The 14611-nt window shown below is 47.2% G+C and overlaps 1 protein-coding gene across 7 annotated transcripts in view; it reads right to left on the bottom strand.

Moving 5' to 3' along the window:
• The window catches only part of DENND1A (DENN domain containing 1A), a 153702-nt gene that overhangs the window by 3642 nt on the left and 135449 nt on the right, over positions 1–14611 (bottom strand). Inside the window, exons 20-23 of one of the 7 annotated variants that reach the window (XM_058853400.1) lie at positions 11221–11280; positions 6869–6957; positions 2586–2714; positions 86–341 (exon numbers count right to left, since the gene is read on the bottom strand). In XM_058853400.1, coding sequence (XP_058709383.1) covers positions 86–341; positions 2586–2714; positions 6869–6957; positions 11221–11280 — 534 coding nt within the window. The remainder of the gene's footprint in view (positions 1–85; positions 342–2585; positions 2715–6868; positions 6958–11220; positions 11281–14611) is intronic. The other 6 variants (XM_058853401.1, XM_058853403.1, XM_058853404.1 and 3 more) reach the window with 6 other exon arrangements.

The following is a 14611-nucleotide window of genomic DNA, read 5'->3' as shown; positions in this document are numbered from 1 at the left end:
GTTATTAGTAGGATCTACACAATAACATGAAAAGGTTCCTCAGAATGAGCTCTGTGCTGCCCCCAGGGCACAGGAAGCCCCTGACCTGGTATTCAAAGGAGCAGCGCTGCTCCACCTCCTCCTTGGGCGTCCGCAGGTCCTCCAGGCTCTTGGCCTGGCTGAGGGGCTGGGGCTGGGCTTCCACTTCCAAGTTGGGGAAGATATCTTCCAGGAGGTTGACTTCTGAGGCCTTGCTGGAGAGCAGAGGGCTCGGGGGCAGCGGCTCTCTCGCTTTCTCGGGGCTGCCCACGTCCTCTCCATCGGCACTGTCCGACTCCTTCAGGGCCCGGTACGGCTGAGGCCTGGCACAGAACCAAAAACCACATTGCAAATCACCGTATTTCTTATGCTTTGTTTTGAACACAATTTCCTAAGGAGCTGGATGAGTTACAAAGAGCTCCCCAATGGCAAATACAGCTCGGAGAGCCCCGTGCAGAGCAGGCTGGGAGCAGTGCCCGAGGGCAGGGGGACATGCACAGGGGACCTGGCACCCAAGGGTGCTCAGAAGGGCAAGAGCCAAGTGGGAAGTGCTCAGAGGAAAGCTGTGCTCATGCAGGCCCGGCCAGGCTGAGGAGGAAGCTCTTGGAGCAGGGATAACAGGCTACCAGCTCCCCATGCTGACTGTCTGGGCTCCCCTCAGGCTGGGCATAGCCTCTGCACCCTGTGTTTGCAGGCTCTGACATCCTTGGGCTTCGAGCTAACTCAGCACACAACATAACTCAGTGTTTTCCTGCAATAATTGGGAACACTGTGCAGCCTCCAATGATTTCATTGGTGTCATCTTATCAAGAAACACCACAATCCATTATGGAGACACCTCCTTTACATTACCAGCCAAGGCTGAGTTAGCAGGATGCTTCTCTTGCACATACCTCAGCAAAAAATTGAACCAGCACATTTGCATTTTGGTGTGTGTACAGAGAACAGCAGCACGATGTGCATCCAATTAATAACAGCAAGTGCCACACGTGGCTGTGGGGATTGGCACTTGACTGGCAGCCAGTTGTACTGTGGCATTTAAACAAGCTTTCAATTATAAGAAAATATTTGTGAGACCTGCAAAAGCACATCCTATGGAAGAACCCTCCTCCCCTTTCCATATTTTATCATAATACATCTATATCATGCAAATTCAGAGAGCCCAGAGCTTGTTTCCCTCCCCAGCACACACAGAGCAGGCACTGAGCCTGCACCAGGACAGGGATGCTGCAGGTACAGGGCAGACAGTGACAGCTCATGGCCTCAGGGCAGAGAGCTCACAAACCTCTGTCTTCAGCCTCACATCACTCTGGGCCACACTGCAAACCCCCAAGGGATTTCTGCAAACAAAACTGGTCTCCTCCACCCTAAACACAGTGTGGGAACATTTCCTGGCCCTTTCCTACTGATCCTCCCCATCCCACCTGCCTGCAGTCAAATCTCTTCCCTGTCAGCCCCCAAACCTGTGTCTGCAGCACACAACGGATTTTAGCAACTGCAGAGCTCTCTGTCCCACTGGCAGCCTCCTTCTCCAGCCTGGTCTGACCCAGCTGTGATGGGCATCATCCTCCTGAACTGCCTGGATGTGGCATCATGTGGATTTCTGAAGCAGCAGCTCACAGTACCCTGGCCCCTCTTCCTACAGGTTCTGGTCAAACCAGTGACTGTATTTGTTAAAAGAATGAGTGCAACTCCATGCAATTTATCTCCCTTTCATCCTCTAGAAATCCTCAAGCAGGCGAGGGTAGGAAATAACAAATCCTCTGCTGCCATTCAGTGAGGGCTCAGCTCAGAGCTGCCTGCCAGGATTGGGATATTCAAATAGGCAGCAAGAGGGATTCAGTGCAGCTGAACCCACAGCTGGCAGGGCTTCCCTCACCTCACATGGGCATCCTGGGCAGGCCCTGCTCCTTCCCCTACCACAGGCACCCTGGGCAGGGACAGAGCCCTCCAGCCACAGCATCCATGAGTGGTTCTGCCCCAGCTGCTCAGCACAGCCTTTCAAGACTGACTTACAGAGGTTTGGGAATGTACAAGTTACAAATTCAAAAGCTGGAGAGAAATAGACTAAACAAACTTCCTGCTTCTTGTTTAACTGTCAGATTATACCCAATGCCCTCGGAGGACATCTGCAGGGATGTGATACCTGACAGACCAGAGAGGCTGGGATCAAACAGGTGACACTGGAAAAGGCTGATAACTGCACTGGAATGAGGCTCACAGGACAACCCAAAGCACAGTAGCACCACACAAGAATGAATGGTGAAAGGTTTGGACAGGAGCACAAGCAGCATGTTGGAACAAAGGACAAATGGAAGGGTGACATCCCACAGAGCTCGAGTCGATGGAAGCCCATGTGTTGCTGCAGTGTTTCATGCAGAAGGATGCTTTTTCATGCTGCTCAACATCAAGACAAACAAGCAGGAGAAACATTGGTGATTCATCAAGCACTGTACAGAGACCCCAGGAGCATTTCCAAAATCCCGGTACAGGAGCAGGTGCCCTGAGCAATGCAAACCCCGCTGTTTGAAGCTGGCATGAACACAGCAAAAGCGTAAAGGATAGACCATTCGAAAGGAGCAGAGAAGAAAAAGTTTTCAGAGAAGCCAGAGACAGGATCCTCTTCCTGCTGAAACTCATCATCAGAGGAGTCCTCAGAGAGGAAGACTGTATAGTGTCGCATGGGCTTTACGAGGCTGGGGAACAGGAAGAGAAAAGGAAGTTATCGAGTGGTCACAGTGACAGCTCCTGAGGAGAGAAACCAGGGGCTGCAGAGCCCCAGATCACCCTGTCCCCGACTGACTGCACAGCAGAGAGCTCGGCAGGGAACGCTGAGCTCTGCTGCCAGGCACAGAACACAACCCCTCTGCCAAGGGCAGGGACTGCAGCCACACACAGTGCAGGGGACAGTACAGAAACCCCCCTTCCCCACCACATCCCCAACAGAGCTGGGCACATCTCTGTTCTTCAGACAGCTCTGCTCAGGCTGAGCTCTGACAAACATTAGATCTCCTTCCCTGCTTTCCAGATATTTAGTCTGATGCACAAGAGGAGCTGACTCCAGGGCACCAGTTCCTACTTGGATCTATTTTTCACATTTGAAACTGCTTCACTCTAGAATAAAACCGAAGATGTCCAAGGACTGGTATGAAATGCAGTTTGTCAAGTAAGGTGTACATGTTCCTCTCCTCAGTGGTTAACTGAGGATCAGTTCTTAAAGATCAGGTGAGGAAAAGAGAAGTTGGATGCTGCAACCAACAGCCCAAGAGGGCCCGAGCTGCCTCTGCCAATGAATGTTTGCTCACAGTCAGGTCAGAGCTAATTAATAAAAAGTCTCTAACAGGTGGCAGCGGCCGCAGCCAATGGTGTTAAATCACAGTCTGCATTATTTCAGTTAAAGCCAGTGCACTGTTTTCCTTCCCCTCTCCTTCTGTAACAGGTATCCAGGGGAAGGAGGTGGGGCCACTGCAGCGCCCGAAGCTGCCAGCGCCGCCGGCCGCTCCGGTAAATCCCGGGACAGCCCCGGCGCTGCTCCGTGCCCGGCTCTGGCAGAGCCGCAGCCGCTCCCCGGCTCTGGCAGCCCCGGCTCTGGCAGAGCCGCAGCCGCTCCCCGGCTCTGGCAGCCCCGGCTCTGGCAGAGCCGCAGCCGCTCCCCGGGACAGCCCCGGCTCTGCTCCGTGCCCGGCTCTGGCGGAGCCGCAGCCGCTCCCCGGCTCTGGCAGCCCCGGCTCTGGCGGAGCTGCAGCCGCTCCCCGGGACAGCCCCGGCTCTGCTCCGTGCCCGGCTCTGGCAGAGCCGCAGCCGCTCCCCGGCTCTGGCAGCCCCGGCTCTGGCAGAGCCGCAGCCGCTCCCCGGCTCTGGCAGCCCCGGTTCTGGAGGAGCTGCAGCCGCTCCCCGGGACAGCCCCGGCTCTGGCAGAGCCGCAGCCGCTCCCCGGCTCTGGCAGCCCCGGCTCTGCGCGGACGGGACGCGCTCCACGGCGCCGGCAGCAGCGCGGAGCGGGGGCTCCGTTTAATGAGGAAGATCTGCATCTCGGGAGCTTTTTTCATGTGTCAGGATGCACGGACAAATCAGCGGCACATCACGGTGGCCAAAAATGAAATGCTGACAAATGTAGATATTTCAAATTTAATTGACACCTAAATGTAGTTGAGATAAAAAAAACATGTATACAGAAAATGGGAGTCTCGCAGGATATGGGAATTAGTAAGGAGAATTCTGTAATAATTTTAAAGGATGTTCTGGTTATGAGAAAATTAAATTTGTATATTTTATTATGGCATTGCTCTTTCCTGAATATTGAGATTATGGGGCAAAGGGGTGTGTGGACTTGTCGTTATTCTCCTAAAAAAGGTTCTGCAGATTTGAGGAAGAATTATTTTTTATTGACATAGTTTTTTAAAGAACAGCTACACAAGAGCTTTATGGAATTAAAGACTTTGTCCCTCTTAGCCAGTAAAATGCAGAGAATGCGGGATTTGGATGCACAGGCTTTTTGTCGCCTCTGTGAGATAGGAGGTTTGGGACTGAGGGGAATACCTGGCAACTCTTCCACGTGAACACGGCACAGACCCACCCTGGAATCCCTTCCTGCACATCCTGCACACTCGGTGTCAGAGCTGCCGGCTTGGCGAGGCCATGGAAAGCCCTCACCATCCCCAGGTGCTGCGGTGGGGCCCTGAGAGCCCGGTTACAGCCGGAATCTCCCGTCCCCATGAGCCTGTCCCATCCCCACAGCCCTGCCGAGCTCATCCCCAGTCCTGGGCGCTCCCCAGAGCTCCTGTGCTGAGCCCCGGGGCTGCTGCAGGGCCCCAGCGAGCTGAGCTGAGCCAGCACCGGCTGCTCCCCCAGCTCCTGCAAACACTGCTCTAACCCCAGCCATGAGCCACGGCCTGGGGTGCTCTTTGCAGTTACTGCTCCTCATCCCCTGAGCTAGAACTGAACACTGATTGGAAAATGAGCGCAGACATCCCCAGAACAATGGGTTTCTTTTACATATGTAAAAAGAATTAACTCATGTAATTAAAGACATAAATTTCCTAACCTTCAATGCTACCAGGTAAAACAAGGGAAAATATATTTTATGGTGTTTTCACTGATTCTAGTGTTATCCAAGAGAGAGAAAACAGTGTGAATTTTTTAGAGACAACACCTCTCTTGTTTCCATTTCAGAACACTTACACAAAGATTACTTCTTATGGGGACAGAAAAAGAAAATTTGTCAGAAGCATCATGAAAATTCTGTATTTTGAGAAAGCAGCTGAGCTGTAAAGATTCACTAAAACTAGCAGCAATAAAGTAGATCACAATAAAATAATTGAAATACAATATATTTCCAGCATTGGTACAATGTTTACCATTTGTGTTTGTGTTTATCTCTGCTCTGATAGTGGCAGGAATTGAAGATACACGTTAGCAGTGAGCAACACTGGGATGTCAGCAGTTTTTGAATGCAAACATGAAGAAACCTCCATAGGAACACACATAAATGTTAAATTGCTTAAATTATCCTCCACCTAAATGCAGTGAGTCATCAGATTAAATATTAAGAAAACGCTTTTAGTTTAAAAATCCCCACAACCTCTGTGCAGGGCCAGCACAGCCCTTTGCAAGAGCTGCATCTGCTCCACAAGAGGGCAACCAAATTCCACAGTAAAATGGACAAACACTCCTGTACAAGGGAGAAATCACCGTTCAGTTTAGGCCAGAGCCACAGTATTCCCCCACCCTGGCATGGCTGGAAAGAGCTGTCCATGCACTGATGCCTCTCCAGTGTGTTTGGGCTGTGCTGGCTCGTTCAGAACATCCACAGCTCAGAATTAACCGCAGCTCATAAAACCCACAGCTCAGAACATCCACAGCTCAGAACACCCACAGCTCAGAACATCCACGGCTCAGAACATCCACGGCTCAGAACATCCACGGCTCAGAACATCCACAGCTCAGAATTAACCACAGCTCAGAATTAACCACAGCTCAGAATTAACCACAGCTCATAAAACCCACAGCTCAGAACATCCACGGCTCAGAACATCCACGGCTCAGAACATCCATGGCTCAGAACATCCATCCCCTGGTCAGGGTCACCCCTGGGGGCCCATTGCTAGCTCCACTCTGGCACTGTCAGGAATCTGCAACACACACCCCTTGCTGTCTTTGCAAAAATCCCTGGATAAGTGACATTAGTGAAAGTGCCTGAAAGAGCCCCCCTGAGGTAACAGAACATGCCTGTACTGGTATGCACAAGAGAGACACTGGAAACCAACCCCTTTTGTCCAGGAGCAGTGGGCTGTGGCAGCACAGATGATTTGGAACATTCCCCTTCACTGCCACAGCTAAAGAGGGGATAAATTTGCTGGTCATGTGCAAAGGGAAGCCCTACAAGCCCTCACCACACAGCTCACACAGACATCACAGTCCTGTTAATGCACTCTAGAGTGAGACACAGCCCCTTCTGCCACCACTGTCAAATAAACAGTTCTGCACCCTCCAGCTACAGCCTGGCAAGAACACTGCATCTGCATGGCTGGAACTGACAATTTCCTCAAAAGAAAAGTGCAAAACAAAACAATAAAGAAATGAACACACTTCCAAAGCCTGAAAACTTTCACTGAAGAGGCATATCAGTGTAACTTGGCAAACCACAATTTTTCCATAAGCAAACTTTGGTTACTTGCTTTTTCACACTTCCTCTAAAATACTGCAAAAATTTTTTAAAAATAATCAATTTTTTTCTTAGTTAAAAACTAACTTTGAGCTGTAGTAATTTTTCAAGTCTCCTGCAGTGAGTCCCAGTTTTGAACACGCTGTTTGATGCAAGTGGAGAGAAGCAGAGCAGCGCAGTACTTACTGTTCTGGGCTGGGAACTGACGTCCTCCGGCCCTCCACACCAATGTTGCTCTTGGGCCTCTTAACGACATGAGGTCTTGGGGGGCGAACCTGTGACATGCACAGAGACATCTCATCAAACACTGCCCCTGCTCCAACAGCAGACACAGCACAAGGACAGCTACCAGCATCCTACAGGGATCTTCCATTGGGCCTTGCTTTGTCTCTGGTGCCACGGCAGTGCTACACATCAATGTGGCTACATCAGTGAATCTAAAGGATGAATATAAACCACCAGGCCCCATGATTGGCAAATGAAACATGTATGCTTGTCACTAAGTGTTTCTATTTGCTCTGTCCTGTTTGGTAGGGGCTGAATTTCAGAGAAAGGATTCCCCAGGAGTGAGCTTCCCCCTGTGCAGTCAGTGGCGAGAGAAAAGCTGGGAGTGTCTGTGTGCTCTGGACATTGTGCTGGGCAGTGGGGCTCAGCTCAGGCACCATGACCCTTCTGGCCACTTGCTCCCAGGAACCCAAGCTCTCAGCTGAGGACTTCTGTGTACTTTGGATAAATGTTTTAACATTAAAAACTCAGCTCGTTCTTCATTAAAAATTTGCTTCCTTCCAGCAGCTGAACACAAACTCTCGCCAGCCATATTGTCATTCCTGGTAGTAAGTTAGACTTTTGTTGTGTAGTAAAATCCAAAGCTTTTCTGTGGAAGATGATGTTGCTGGCAATCCAGTCTCACATACATATCCATCACCTTCTAATGTATGGAAATTCAGCTTGATTTCTGACCAGGATGTCCATGAGTAAACGAGCCTTATTTCAAGGAAAGGAATAAGCACTTGTGCTCAGTTTGTGTCTGTGCCAGCCTACACTGCTGAGGAATCCTGTGCTGAACTTATCCCTGCGAGTCAATGAGGGAATTTGCAGCATCAGGACAGACTGTACACACCAGCTTCATGTGTCCTGTTAAGAAAGTACAACTCTACCTGAAAAAGAGTCGGATCTGTTGGCTCAGCTCAACGCTAATCTCAAAAGAAATTCCCAAACACCCAAATAAAGTTGGGGATACAACTCAGCTCCTGACCTCCCCAGAGCTTGTGCTCCCTTAAGAGGTACAAGAGAAAGCAGCTGTTCATGCTCTGGAGTGACTAAGGAAGTTTTAAAAAAATATAATTTGTTGGGGGAGGAGGGCTTTCCAGGTTTGTTTTGGTTTTTTGTTTTTTTCAGTTTTTCTTCCCAGGTATATAAACCTCAAATTTTGCTGCCTGGAGAAAGACACCAAACTGTGTGTAGTGCTTCTGTCCTACACACCAGTATGCAGAAAATAGCAGCAGCATTATTGCACTGAATTTTCATTTCAAAGGAAATGGTGCACAGCAGATATGATGAAGAAATCCAGAGTTGTATTGCCACTATTTCTTAGGAAAAAGGGCTTATGAAAAGGTCAGATGTTAAGGTCTTGGAGATCAGTCCCCACACAAGGCTGCTCCTCTCTACAATAAAGACAGCTTAAGAATGTGAATTTATGGCAGGAATGGAAGGATTAAGTTTGTGGCAACTTCAACTGAACTTGCAACGTGGTGAAACATGGGGAAAAGAACAACAGAGCTAATTAGAGGAGCTGAGCTGTCAGAGCGCAGCAGAATGGCTCGGTGCCAACAAACAAAAGGAATGGGCTGGCAATCAGCAGGATCGATGAAGAATACTGCTTCATTAGGGCTGATAGAACAGGGAGAGACTGCAGAGAGGAGTGCAGGAGAGGGGGGAGACAGGCAGGAGGAACGGGGAGAGGAGAGCGCGAAGGAGAGAGGGAAAGAGAGGAAGAAAGCAAGCTGCTTAATTAAATGGGAGCTGGGAGCTGATGTGTAAAGCTGGCCTGTCAGCGTGCTGGGAACACTTTCACCTTTCGGTGGTGTGCTGCTGAGGAGGGAGAGAGGTGAGAGTTTGGGGTGGCTCCAGGGGCCCCCAGCCCAGTGCTGTGCAAGGTGACAAAGCTGAGCGGGATTTAGAGCATTGTTCCCAGGGAACTGCAGGGAAAAGCCAGGAATCAAGTCAATTCCTTGCTGGATTTTGAGTCTCACATAGCCACAGAGGCAAGGTTAAATGCTTATCAAATGCAAAAGTATTGAAGAAATCCAATTACGTGAGCACACAGCCAAAACAGAAAAGGTAAACTTCCAGGACAGAAGGGCTGAATGTGCTTATTACTGTCTCCATCAGCTTAATGCATAATTATTATATTTTAACTTTTTTCTAATTGAATAAAGTTTCCAAACAACCACTATTAATCCAAACAGACCTCCATTAATTAGAAGCAATAACCCTCTCTCTTTCATAATACCACCACCACTTATTTCCAAAGCAGCAGAATGCAAAGAACATCTCTGTTCTGCTTCCTTAACCTTTCTTTGGTCTGTGTTTTTGGCTTTATTATCAGCAATTACTCATACTGCAAGCACTAGTGCCCATGTACTCCTCCTTGCAGCACGAAGTGTCTCTCAGGAATCCTGGTATTATGTGGCCCTGGCTGGAAGAGCAGAGGGACCTGGTCTCCCCCTTCAGTGCTTGTGTACAAGGCCAGGATAAATCACTTGCTGATACCCACCTCTGTAGGAGCTGCCAAGCTTGAGAGGGAAAAAGCAGCCTGCAAAAAGTATTATTTACACGTACAGAAATGTGTTGCAACTACTAAAAGCCAAATAACAGTTCTGAACAACAACAAATTTATGTATATTTGATACAAGCATATTTTTGGGATTGATTATAATAATTTACATTTATCTTGAATTTCCCCTTGATGAATGAAGCCTTTCTGTTCCACTTACTGACACAGCCAGAGGAATGCAACAGGAGCTTTCATTATTACATTTCCAACCTTTTATCAATCACATTGGGAGCAAAGACAGTTGAACCAACCATGTTACAGTGAGGACTATTAATACCCTACAGCTGGGAGATTAAACAGTCTTAACAAGACTTCCACATAATAAATGACTCCGTTTGAACAATACAGTTCAGCAACTTTGCTATAGAGGAATCACAACATGCCCCCTTATACCTGCCAAACGTGGAACACAAGGGCATGGGAGCACTACAGGAACCCCACAGCACACAGAAAGTCTTATCCTAGTGAAACACATCTGGGAGGGTCTCCCATGCCCGTTGTATTTAAGAGAACACACATAATCATAGCCAATGCTACTTTTTAAACACAGAGAACAGAAATCTTCAGGGGAAAAAATCCATAAAAATGGCTCTGTTAAGCTAGACACCCAGAGTTAAAAAGAGGGAGGAGAAGAAACACATGCCACTGAAATGTCACACAGGAGCATGCACCAGAGATCAAAAGTTAAAACACACCCAGTTGCACTTGTTAACCAGTTACCTGCCCATCCAAAACACATTTTAACAAGTTTTAGCAAGATCAGATTTGAAAACTTGCATCTCTCTCTTTCTTATGCATGTATGTGTATGGCTAAGGAAGCAAGAAGATGATTTGGGGGGGAACTATATTCATAAAGCTGAAGTCCTGAGTACACCTAAGTATCTTCCAATTCTGTGCCAAAAACCAATACCCCTCCTAAACTGATACTTCTTGTCTGTGCCTTAAAAAAAAAATAAACATCTGGTGCAGACCCAGCAGGGTGTCCAGTTTTAATGCCATCCTGCACAGTCCATAGGTAAAAACTATCCTAGAGCCAGTGTTTTTGGGGAAAACTGCTGAGATAAGGTATCCCTACCTAACATGTACAGGCACTGCACTGCCAATCATTTCTGTGCAGCTCTTCCATGGAAGAGTCCCCTCCTCTGGCCAACCTGCTGTGCCTTCTTTTACACCATGGAATTACCCAGTGTATGTCATCCTAACATGGTACCAGTGTTCTACTGCCAAAGACTGACCTCGCTTTCTTCAAGTCTATTCACACATGGAGAAGTATTAGGCGTCCCAAATTAATTAAAAGCATAACTTGCAGAGAATAAATCTTTTTCTCTTCAGACTTCTGCTTCCTTTCAGATTTGAGTTCAGTGCAAGTCTTCAAAAGCTCACTGGCTAAAAACTTCTGCCAGCCAGTCTAGCAGGGCTTTGTGTGTAAGAAATCACTGCAAAAGTCAAACCAGACGTGGCCAGAGCAGCCCCAGTTACCTGCAGAGCTGCCCGAGAGCTGCAGGGCTCGCCAGAGAAAAGCAGAACAACCGCGGGTCCCAGCGCTGTGCCGCAGCAGAGAGAAGGCAGTTTAGGAGCATAATTCACACACGGCTTCTGTGCAGAGTTTGACAATCCAAACTACCAGGGTTTAGTAGTGCTACAAAGAGCGTAACTCAGGCAGTGTTAAGCTGTGGCAGTGAAACAATCCCCAGCTACTCACGGGCCTGGAGGAGCGCTGGATCTTTGGGGGCGGTGGGCGCGGCGGGCGGAGTCTGTGCTGCTGCAGCAAAGTGGAGACTAAATTAAAGTCACCTGCATGGAAACACCTCTGATGTCCTGGCAAAAGCAGCATGAGCATGTGACAGTGTGTGATTTACCTTCATACTCACCTCACAAAACGCCATTTTTCTTACTTTGTTTTTCCAAAGCAGCGACAAAGCCCAAGCCCCAGAGCGTGGCCTGGCAGCCCAGGTACCCACGCAGGGCTCAGCTGCTGTCCCACCAAAGCAGCAGGGACAGCACTCACACACACAGCCAAAGGGACTGGCACAACAAACATGTGCAGTCTGGACTCTTGGAACCTCGAGGACCAGGTCTTCTAGGCTACACTTATGCGAATGGAAACCAGGATACTCAAAAACACTTCCATTAAAATTCCATTTAATCTTCCATTAAAAACTTATGGAGAAGGCATCAAACCAGACATATAAGAGCATGGAAAAAAACCTGATTTGGTTATACTTTTCATGCACTCAAAGGTGAGCTTACATCCAGATCCTGTCCTGGATTTCACTCCTAAGTGACCAACAAGTCAGACCTTAAAGCATAATGATGGCCTAGAACTCAAAATTACTTGTGCTAGCATCATTTTAATTCTGTGTAAGTGAAAATGAACATACTACAAATATTCTATGTATTTATATTACAATACACCTTTGCAGGAACCAATACTTTCATATCTTTATTTTGTCACTAGATTATTTTTTCCAGTTGGGATTTAAATATCACATATGATTAAGCTTTCATCTCTGATCAAAAAATAGTTCTATGTGTTCCCACAATAAAGACATATACAAATGCTGCTCTGGGAAAAGATTAAAGGTGTAGAAACTTTTTTGTCTCTTGGACTCCTAACCAGGCATCGTGTTAGCTCTCAGAACTGTGACCTCAGTGCTTGTAACAACACAGGTGAACCCAACACTCCCATTCCAACTGCTGCTGTCACCGCAGTGCTCCCAGCAATGGAGTTTGCTGGGAGGTTCGTGTGTGCTGCACACACAGTGCAGTGCTGAGCTCCAGGAGATCTCAGAGCAGGGCAAGACAGAAGTGCCCAGGCCTGCACTGAGCAGGGCCAGGCCTGGTTAAATCAGGGCTGTGAGCATGGGCAGGAGCAGCCAAGGCTGGAGGGGAGGGCACAGGGAACAGGGGCTCTCCCAGAGCAGCACTCCCAGGCAGCTCCTGCCTGCTGCCACAGTGGGATAAGCAAGCGTGTTCAAACTCTGCCTTACCTGGGAGAGCCACTGACTTGAAGTTAATTTGTTAATGCAGCAAAACACATTGTTTCTCAAAGGTCAGCAGGTGAAGCTGTGTTGGAATATCAACTTAATTACCTGGGCTGTAGGGAGGAATGGGCACCAACCAGCACACGGCTGCAGTGCTAAAAGCTGCTAAATTATATTCCAGGTATGGTCCTAAATACATGTACTATAGCTTTTTCTGTGAAGGGGAGAAATGTCTAAATTAGCACTTTCTCACCAATAGCTGTTTACCAGCTTACCTTTTTCCTCTGGATATTTGCTTAATTGTCTTGTTCTAAATAATTCTGAAGCAACAAGACAGAAAATTTGCAGAAAGCCATTTTTATGACTGCGGATCTGGCACTGCTTTACTAATTATCAGACAAGTGACTTTAAGCTATGAGATGCTGGAGCAAGAAAAATCTTACATTCACTTTTACACTATCAAAATGCTATTTAAAAATGATAGATCCCACATCTCTTCAAGTAGCTATTATATACCCAAGGAACTTTCACAATACAGTTATTTAGAGTTTTATACCAGAGAAGACGTTAGGAAAGGATAATTTTTGGTCTGCGCAGTAACAGCTTGTGAGCAAAATATTATCTCAACTAATTGTGAATGTCTTTCGAGATTTTTTTAAAGTGGTATTCAAAACAGAGCCTTATGAGTAAATTAGAGGTGCTAGTTCATGTGCAACAACAAGTGCAACCAGAGGGAAATGCTTAAAGAAAACAACCAGATGAGAACTGGTTTGTCAGTATGTGGAGAAAGAAGTGTTTCTCTTTCTCAATTAGCACTGAGGATGTTTCCAATAATTTCCAAAGCAAAGCTCTTCTATATGAATATCTTATTTCCTTCCAAAACTGAGGACTGGTTTGAAAATACTTGAAAGTCAATCAGCCACGGGAGAGAGATGCCTTTTGCTGGATGAAACCAGGTTCACACACACCAGTGCAGGACACCTGAAGTGCTGACTTCGGGAGAACATGCTGGACCTCAACTGAATGCTCAATTTACAAAAAAAAAGGGACAAAATAACAACACTGAAAAATGTCTGGTACCTAAAAAGATTCAGTAGAGAAAGCAGTCGGAATCTACGAGGCAGCTGTTTTATTATCCACCCAGATCCCTGCACAGCACACTCTGCTTTTTACATGCTCCCATATGGACAGCTCACAAACTGGGATGACAGGAACAGTGTATGCTTTACAGCGTATATTTTTAATTTACACTCTGGAATACTTCAGCAGAAATCTGCTGGGTCCTGTGATAAAAATAATCTCCATGTTTTAAGGGATGCCTCATTCTTCAAGCCACATTTGTAGATTAGGAAGGTAGAACGAGTCTGGCAAAAATGCAGCAATACCTAAAGCCAAAATCCCAAAACCATGAGAGCAACACAGTGGGTTTTTATTGTTGATAACTGATGATATTCTAAAAACACATGCCTTAAACAATAAACTCCTGGGCTGTAGAATTGAATGGTATTTTATTTCTTTTGCCTGAAATTAAAAAAAAAAAAAAAAGAATAATTTTGAGAATGACATGGATCTGTTTTTCTATGTGTGTTCAGCAGCCTTAGACAGGCCCAAAGTAGCATGTGGTGTTCTGTGATGTAGATGGGAGGAATATGATGGTATCTGTGCTTAAAGACCTGCCATGACTTCTGATCACTCCCCAGCTCCAGTGACAGGAAAGCCGCTGTCCTATGCAAACCAGCAGCAGAACCCACAGAAGGTGGTATCAGTAAAATCTGACACTGTGACCACTTAGTGCTCCACTCTCACTTTCTGTCTGCTGAGCAGCTGAACATAAACACTGACCTCCTCCCATCTATACCTGCACTCAGTTCTTCTAAAAAATGTAAACCACCCCTGAACCATTAAACTGATTATCTGACACTCTGCACTTTGAGGACTCCTGACATTTTCCAAAGGAGATGCCTGTCAACAGCCTCTTATTTACCTGGCACAGAGCCCAGGTGCTGCAGACCACAGTTTGAAAGCCACTGAACACTGAGCTGTGTGCAGTAGGTACCTCTCCCACAGCAAACAGGTGTCCACAGAACACAAAATATTTAATTCAATTTA

The sequence above is a fragment of the Poecile atricapillus genome, chromosome 20 (genome assembly GCF_030490865.1).
Source record: "Poecile atricapillus isolate bPoeAtr1 chromosome 20, bPoeAtr1.hap1, whole genome shotgun sequence".
NCBI classification, from domain to species: domain Eukaryota; kingdom Metazoa; phylum Chordata; class Aves; order Passeriformes; family Paridae; genus Poecile; species Poecile atricapillus.
This window is presented reverse-complemented; position numbering and strand designations above follow the sequence as displayed.